The sequence below is a fragment of the Bombus impatiens genome, unplaced genomic scaffold (assembly GCF_000188095.3).
Source record: "Bombus impatiens unplaced genomic scaffold, BIMP_2.2 scf_0019, whole genome shotgun sequence".
NCBI lineage: Eukaryota > Metazoa > Arthropoda > Insecta > Hymenoptera > Apidae > Bombus > Bombus impatiens.
Window position 1 is genome coordinate 476,107 of NT_176438.1, and position 9,503 is coordinate 485,609.

At 40.9% G+C, this 9,503-nt stretch overlaps 1 protein-coding gene across 2 annotated transcripts in view; it reads left to right on the top strand.

The window, feature by feature from the left end:
• Positions 1–9,503, top strand: part of LOC100745321 (transcriptional regulator ERG homolog) — a 70,240-nt gene that overhangs the window by 37,822 nt on the left and 22,915 nt on the right. For both annotated transcript variants that reach the window (XM_024365889.2, XM_024365887.2), the window contains exon 4: positions 8,132–8,191. In XM_024365889.2, coding sequence (XP_024221657.1) covers positions 8,132–8,191 — 60 coding nt within the window. The remainder of the gene's footprint in view (positions 1–8,131; positions 8,192–9,503) is intronic.

Consider the following 9,503-nt stretch of genomic DNA (forward strand, 5'->3'; position numbering starts at 1 on the left):
CTACGCTGGCCACTTTTCAGCCTTCGACGGACGTCGAACGGCGACGCCCTTCCATGGGGTAGTTTGGATGAAGAAAGGGCGGTGGGGTGGAAATGAGTATTCAGTTTTTTGTTTTTTCGTTAGAACAGGAAGCAGCGAATCGGCGCTTGTAGCAAGTATGTGAATATTTTACTTTCTGTATTAGGTATATGTGTAATTTAATATTTATAATAACATAATCGACAAAAATCGCAAAAATATTAAAAGAATTGGTAAATTGTTTTCGGTAATTAAAAAATAATTGAAAATTTATCAAGGACAAAAAGAGGACAAGGACAAGAAAAAAAAGAAAATTTATTAATAACTGGTTAAGTTCGTCAATGATAATTAAGGCAAGGAGGAATCTATTCGAAAAATTGGAAATTCTTTAGGAATTCTCTGTTCTTTACGAAAACTCTTCACCTAGAAAATATTTCATCGCGATGAAAGGTAGGGTGTCCTGATAACGTGAACCACGGTTATAAACACTTTAATGGGAGCTGTCGATGCTGCCGCCACAGCCACTTTCAGCCTTCGACGTTCGTCGATCGCATCAGTTTAGGGAGCCCCGCTATACAACCCTTATACGAAATTCTAGAGAAAAAGAAAAGGGTCTGATAAAAGATTAGGAAACTAAAATTACTAGGAAACTCTCTGATTTTCCGTTCCAGATAAATTCCAAGCTTATCTGAAATCTGAACTAGTGACTTAGTATTATCTGACCAGCAAACTTCTACCATTAACTCCGCTGAATCGAGCATAATTAAATCGTACGTTTAGGTCACCGCTGATAAAAATGGCACATGGAAGAAAAGTTTTCAAGTACTGTCGTATTTGAAAATTTGGCATATTTTTTAATACCATAGAGTACGTTATACTTTTTGGAATCAGAGTATTTCAAATATCATATTATATAACGTCTCGTATAGTAGCGTAGCATAATACAGCGTTTTGTATCTTTGGAAGGTAGAAAGAAAGGCGAAGCCGAAAGGAAAAATTTGTAGGAAAAAGGCGAACGAGATGGTCGATAGTTGTTTCGCTTAAGAATTATCGGCCGCTCCATATTTTTTACATTTTACATACGAATATTTTATACCTGATGCTGTATCTACTAGATTGATTTATTGCTTCGGTTTACCGCTAGTTGATTAAAATAAAAAAATGGGGGAATTGTTAGTTCGTAATAGCAGGCAAAAATAAGGCAGTGAAAAGCAGGCTCGAATAATTTATGATATCGCAAGGTAGAGAACGATGATTCTGGTATTGAGTCATGAATCGACTGGTCGTGTAACAAGCACGATCGGAACTGATATTCTTCGACTCGACCTCCGGTTGCACGGGATATCCTGCTGGCGTGAATCACGGACATAAGCAGGCAAACGAGAACCATCGACGTGGCCACGCACGCACCCTGACCACTTTCAACTTCATCGTCCTTTCACCCCCTCGTTTCACGATATTCCGCGAAAAGCCCTGCCTCGAAATCGATCGTCTTGATGGCTTTTTAATCGGTCCCCGTTTTACTTTGATAAAGTACTTTTTTAGAGAATAGCACGGAACGAAAGAAATAGATGAAAATAAAATAAAAGGAGAACTCTCAGTTCGAGAATTGGCACGTTACTGAAAATGTATGTGCGTACATTGGAGATTACACAATTTGTAAGTACAAAACGCCAGCTTGTAAATTTGCATAACTTTCTCGTTCTTTTGTGTAAAACCTTGATCAGCTCTCAAAATCAAGTTGCTTGGATTTTAAGTAACACACATTTTCATCGGATCGCCAAGCAGTTTCACACGAGTCTCGCTGTTCCAAGCGTATTCCAAGATTCGACCAATAGCCGCTGGATACTTGCAAGGATGCTTCGTATCTAAATAAGAACTTCGCATTAGTCAAGTTTTGCATTCTCCAATTTCAAGCTACCTACTGCACAGTTCAAAAGACAATTTTCATAATCTGAAAATGATTATGAAATTCCTACGTTTCTTTATCTGAAATTCTTACTTGATTCAAGTAACTCTCGTTCTTATATTAGCATGTCACAATATAAAACTAATATGATTATTCTGTGCAAAGATCATGCTTGAAACTGAGCTGACTCAAATAATCTTGCCCCACGTCACTTTTCTCGTTATACGCAGGCTGTCCGGCTGCAGATGTCAGGAAATTTAAAGGATGATCTTTGAAGTGGAAATAAGTCGAAAATGAAGAATAACAAAATTGTTTTTCAATTACTGGCAATTAAAATTTGGCCAAAATATCCCTGCACGCGAGCAAACTTTCTTACGCGAACGAAAGGAGGTCAGCATAAGCAACGGCGCGCACAGTGATGCTCAAACCTCGAACGACACACGAGCCACAGCTTACCTCGTACAAGCTTTTTCTGCAAAAAAGAAAAAAAATGGTAGATTGAACGTTAAATCCGCTTACTCATGGAAATCCATAAGAACATATCATATATAACATAGAATATAGAACATAGAGAATTAATATTCCCTCTAATCCTTTGCTCCATGATTCACAAATAAAAAAGCGTGTTGTCAATGTTGACAAAAGACTTACACACGCACCGCGAGTCTCCACAAACAAATACAGCAAATGATAATAGATCTTCAATACGTGTTCCGTCTTCTTATAGCCAGAGGCTGACTCTCCTCTTCAAATTTTGCCTTTTTGCGTGAATATTTTCCATTCCATGTGTTGTGTGCCATCGTTCGTCTACTTTGCAAAATATCTTTGCGCTGGGTACAGTCCTATTGGGATACTTTTCGCCGTATAAATTTCCTCGCTAAAGTGAATATTTACAGAAAAGCTTAACGTCGGTTTTTAACAGTTTCTACAAAATGTCAAATGAATATAAAGTACGACAAAGATGAAAGCATCGGCAAAAGTATCTTAAATTTTTCTGCATCGCTACGTTGCTATGTTTTAGCCATTTTAAGGCAAGAGGCAAGAGGCAGTTTTGGAAGAGCAGAGTTGTTCCAACAGTCGACGAGAAACTTTCAGAGAACTGAAAATATTAAACTAGAGCGTTATTTGCGTGTATCGAATGTGCAATGCGCGTAGTGAGCGTTGTATATGGTGAAACACCTCTGAAGTACCAACACCGAAAATTCTCAATATTATTAGGACAGCACTTCGCAGAGGTTTGTATAATGAAAACTCGATGCAAGAAATACCGAAACGTTACAGTTGTTTCGCATGTTGTACGATGAACGAACGATATCGAAAGCAGAGATAGAGATCGTAGAAATCAGCTTTTAATTCGCCACATTGGCCGGTCGATCGATGGTCGCCGCAGATTTCCCTTGTCAATGGGTATCGTTTAACGGGCCGATATTTTCACCGGGAAATTATAATAATTATACCGTCGGGTACCGTGGGCAACGGTCGCGATGAAAATTACGCGATGACCCCGTTATTAACGCAATTTGCATTCCATTGCAATTACTCCCTTTGCCTCTGGCCACCACCGCCCCATAGGGGTGGTTATAACATCCACGGTGATTTCCATAAAATCTGCTTTGCACCGCGAAAACATGAGGCTGTCTTAATTAATTGATTATTTATCCACAATTATAATGCTGACAAAGAAAGTTTACGATGTAACACGCTCGAAACAGCTTGCGATCGCCCGCGTTCGCTATTGTATATTCACCACATAATTCGAATGTTTCGCATTTACAACCGTGGAAAATTCGTTGATCAATAGGAATCAGTTCTCCGCGTTGTTTTCGGTTTAAGGGGAAGTTTGTTAGAAACTTTTTAGAAGACGAAAGGGAAAGGGAACATCTCCGATCTTTCTTATCAAATTGAACCAAGCAGAAGAAATAAAGTCCTCGACTGCCCCTGCTTTCTCCGTCCAAGAAATTGTACAAGACACAAAGAAAAACGAAGAATAAAAAAAGAAGTTTTAGAACACGCAAAGATCATAGAGAGACAAAAGCGTGGAAAACACGCAGGTTGAAAAATAATGGAAATGCTTTGTCCCGATCTTGCCAAGCAATTCCTCTAATCCTTCTTGTCGAGAGCAAGAAACAGAAGAAAGGAAAAGAAAGCTGAAGGATTCGTTCTCTTGAAAGTTGTCAGATTTCTTCCTCGTCTCCCTCCTGCAAAGAATCAGCCTGTGATGTTGCAAAAAAATTCCAAGATACGAAGAAAGAAGAAAGGACAAAATCAAACGAACAACGCTAACCACGTAAGCAGACAAACAAAAATTAAGAAGAACTGCGAACCGCGTAAAGGCCGTAAAGGTGTAAAAAGAAAGAAGCATAGAAAATGTCCGAAGCGAAGAATAATGGAAACACCTTGGCCCATTACTGCCAAAATTCCCTGACCATTCTCTCTCTAAACGGGCACCGTTACCACAGAGGGTTTGTTCCGGAAGGGAACCGGTGGCACGTCGTTACCGGGGCAAACTACGTCGTCGACAACGCCGGTCGGTAAGTGCAGGAGGTCCGGTACGTTCGTGCCCGGCCACCTAGCAACCTGGTACCGTCGCTCTTCCTCTTCATACACACATTTCCACATCTCTACGCACACATAGACGTACACTTCGTCTCTCTTCGTTCTCAGCCCTCTTTTACTCTCCTCTCGCTTTCTCATCTTCTTTAACCCCTCACACGCTCTGTATACAGGGTTCTCACCCTATACAGAGCGCAGGCGTTCATCCGCCCCTTGGTTCGAGGGTGTAAGTCCAAGCATAAACCCCGCCTACCTTGCCACATCAACGAGCCAACCCCTGGTGGCCGTTCTCTTGCCTCGTTCAACGAAAACCAGACTCATGGGCGGAGACAAGGTTGCACGATCATCGTCACTGCCCCTAGAGACGTTCCTCGACCGCCAGTGTCACTCAGAGCGGGTCGCCAAGATGATCGGCGCCCTTATCGCGCAGACAACCAACTCGTATCGTAGATTCGAACGATCGAATTCGTTCTTCGTGATCCTCCTTTGTGTCGTGATTTTTATTATTAATATCGATATCGAGAAGGTAGACGCCACCGTGTAAACCTCGTAGCATCTGGTCGATTAAGTTTACACTCTTCCAGAAGTTCCGTTCGAACGAGTTCGAAGTAGGTTTCGGTCATTTGGTTCGGTTGCATTCTCTTCACTTCATCGAGAGGTATACTTGTTTGATTATGAGAAGACGTTTTGATTGGTCGGCCACGGGGTTACCAGCGGTTTGGACGTTCGTAGTGCCGTGATTTCGAGACACTACAGGGGGGTGTAGATATCCCGTGTAGGCCAGCGTATCCAGCGATTGCTGGTACACGGGCCAACGCCACGCGATGCTGGACCTTAAGAGCAGCGGGACCACCGCCGCGGAACTGCCACGCACCACGGCGTTCACCAATCTATCCATGCTGTTCGCCGGTACGTTCGTCGATTTGCGTATGTGAAACACGTTCAGCTTTGCGCGGTTCTTTATTTTATGCGAGGCTGGCTTTCGTTTGGGCCCCCATGCGCTCCATTAATCCGGTGATATCGATCCCTTGGCAGCTGATTCTGTAAACAGTGTAACAACTGTAGTTTACGATCGATCGAAATATTAATTTAGTTTGAAATTAATTGACCTGATACGACCTGGTCGAGCAATCTATTCAATTTAACGTCTTCTGACGTTTTTAGAATATTTTTGTATTTTCAGTTCTCAGAGTCATACCTGTCACGTTTTGTTCATCGTTTCGATCAAATTTTGTTTCTTCTAAAATTTCATCTATCGTTTCTTCCTATCGTGTACGTTTTTCTTAGTTCAGAGATTCTTTTGTTATAGTCATTGATACTTCGTTATTGCGAGATTATTTGCGTACTTCGTAACGCTAAAAGAAAATCTTATTAATAAATTTCTTGTCCCAATTTTACGTTAAATAGTTTTTAAAAAGTTATAAATTCTGTTCGTTCGCAAAAGTGAGAACAAGATCGAGATATAAAAGATATAAATCGATAACGACGATCTAGATCCGGCGATGATCCATGTGCGACCACGTGGCACTATGGTTTCGTTTGACGCTGTATGGCGTGCATGGAACCTCACGACAAGTGAATGCATCGAAATAACAAAAAAGAATAGCTTGATTTTTCCAATGATACTCTCTGTTCTCTTTGTCGCGTTTGATGCTGAAGGGGCTGACACCTTTCAGTTTCTTAAATAAAGAGATTCACAGACTTTGGACGATAAAGTTCTTCGTGGCGAATAAGACAAGCTGATTCTAGTCTTCCCTGCAAAAAGATTATTTTTATCAATACTACGTGACAACCTCGTGTAACAAATAACAGTAAATAAATTTTACAATAAGATTATAGTTTCATTATGAAGGACTTATCTCTATATTTATTTATAAGAAAAGAAAAACAGGTCATCTTACTTGAACCACTCGAGGCTCCTTCTGTTGCTCTTCGTTAACTTTATAATGAAATTTGCTGGTATTTTATCTGAATAAAAAATGTATCATAAACGAAGCTCGGCGAACACAACAATCCGCAAATAATTCCACCATTCACTTGCTTAAAAAGGTGGCGACGATCCGTTAAAAAAGAGTAGCTCTCCCCTCTAATGCGAATGGACGTAACTAGAAAAGCCAGAGAAGAGAGCAGGTAATTGGAAGAGAGTAGATGATTCCCAGGCTGAAACGGTACATTAGCGCACGAATAGTCCCTGACGTTTTCGTGAACGTGAAATCCGAGGCCCTATTAATGGAACATGGTCTCCAGATCAAATGAAGGGGATGATAAAGACGAAAGGTTGACTCGTTTCGTACACCTAGGCCTTCTGTTTGCACAGAAAGACGGACTTTCTGCGAGCATGACGTACCGTACCGCGTGTGTATACACATGGGAGCCACCCTCGTGCCAATAACTGCCAAATGAAAATATATCTGTCTGCAAACAGACCGGCGGCGCTCGAAACACCGCCGGAAGAATCGACCGAAGGTTCCTAAGGGATGATCGCGACGTCCCTGAAACCAATACCGTGCACGCGTTTCGATCACCACCGTGACAGCAGTGTTAACATAAATATCTTAGATAAATATAGGTGTTCGGATAAATATAGCAGATTTTAGATATATAGAATATAGGTAGAGTACTTCAGTATTTGGAAAATATAATAAAAAACGGTACAGTGATTCGCATTAATATTTGGATATTGCTATATGGCGTTCTCATAAATTCATTCTTATATAATATACAAAAAATTCCTTTGCTCATCTTCTTGTATTTATGGTCCAATATCATCCAATATCACATCGCAGTGCGATTGCTCTATTTTATTTGTATTTGTTTAAAATAGCGTTGCATGTTGTTAGCAAATATATAGATGTATATAAAAATAATACATAAATATAATTTATTAGCAAAAATATAAATGTCATTTATGTAACGCATATAGCTGATTACGTAATATCGTGATAAACTAAACGTAATGTGGAAATTTGATATCTAAGAATTAGAAGAGGTATTTTAATCTGTTGAAAAATGCATAGAGCAGTGAGCCACAGTATGACGAGACGTTGGACCACAGATGTAAGAAGATGGCAATGGACAGAATATTGTAGCAAACGTTACTAATTATTTTGAGCCATTCTAACGATAATCGAAGAAACTGTTCTCGACGATCGGAACGCAAACTTCGCAAGCACCGTCCTCTCGCCACGCGAAAAGCGATTTTAATCGATCGTCGAGACCGGTGGATCATATTTTCCAAAGCGCACGGACTTGGAAGAAGGCGGTGTATCGTTAAGGGGTCGTAAAGATTTTCTTAAGGAATTGTTTTTCAACGAAACTCGCTGGAAGGCGGCGATCAGATATACTTTACGGCCACCAAGCGATTCACAGAACTGATTACCTTGCAATTGCAGACGGTATACGTCTTCTAATAACTTGACCTAAAAAACAGAGAAAAAGAAAATTGTGTAATCTCTCGTGAGGGATCGCGAAGCGAATGTAACACGTGCCTGGGCTGCATTTTATAGCTCGATCGATGCGCTGCTTTTCTCTCAACATTGTGTTGTAAACTGTTATTTTCATTGAAATTATGACGTCTGAGTGTCGAAAGATTTATTTTGATGATTCTGTGATTCGTATTTATGCGAGCTTCTCTTTTCCTTCGCGTTACAGATGCCAGCAGCTCGTACAAAGGAGGCTGGAGCCACGCCACGTCGCCAGCTCCTGGACAGGGTAAGTTTCTTTCGTTATTCCTAGTTCATAGTAATTTGACGTTCTATCGTTATGATCGGAGGTTCGTACTTCCGGACGTTCGCAGTAGTTCGTGGTAGGAATAATCGTTTCGACCTGACGTTCATACGTCGTAGAATGTTCCTGTTGCTGTGTAAGTGACGGTGTTTCTTGAAATTGTAGCTGGTCGATTTGTCGAAATGGCTTCCTCTAGAACACCACGCAAAAGATAGAATGTAGATGATTTATCGATTTTTGCCAACAGATCTTAAACAGGCTAAACATTTCTAATCTTAATCGTTTTTTGGAGAAAAATTCCCCGTTTTTGTCATCGTGCTCTTCCCAAAGAAGAAGTGATTTTGAAATAGAAAAGCTAACGAAGAAGAAAAGACAGACAGATGTGGCTAACGGTTAGAGTAGAAAATCTATGCAGAAATTCCAGGAAGAACCTAACAAACCCCAATAACTCTATCATAAGAAGCTTCGTAACCGAAACCGCCAGAGAGAAGTCGTCTCTACGAATCGATCCTTGTTGCCATCTTATCGGCCACGGGTGCTAGGACTCCAGTCCCTCCTTCTCCCTTCTCCACCTCCAGATTTTCCTTCTCCCCGTTCTCGATTCGCTACATACAGCCCGGCCAAAGGGTGGTCGGAGGCGCCTCTGGGTGCAAGTTCACGCGTCGCGACTCCTGCCTTCTTCCCTCGCCTTTGTATTCGAATCTACGACTCTCTGCCCATACATATACGCAGCTGTACACGTATCTGTATAAGAGCGGAATACATGGAACATATTCGCATATGTACCGCGGATTTTTTATGGAAAATTTAAAGGCGCAAAAGTGCAGAGAACGCGCTTCCTGTAATTGCAAACATATACGAAATATCCAGGATACATTATCTATTCTAACATCTGTTAGACGAAACAAACCTCTGCCCGGATCTCTGCTCTTTTAGTTGTGTTCAATAAAAATACCAATTTGCATAAATATCCTCAGTCCAGTTATATACATATATATTTCTCCTTATACACATACGTATGTGTGTGTGTATAATATATATATATGCATATATAGAATACAAGTATTTATACATATATCTGTGTGAGTCTACCTATGCATATGTGGATGCACGCATGTATACCTCCGTGTGCGTACGTGTGCACGCATGTCATGTGTGTGTATATCTTTGATATGTCCATGTATGAGACTAGATTGTATGTGCCTTTGTATATGTGAGAATTATGTGTGCGTGTAGGTGTGTGTGAGGATGGGGTGTGAGTGGGCGTCCCGGCGCTTTGTGGCGCGTTGAACCGCGG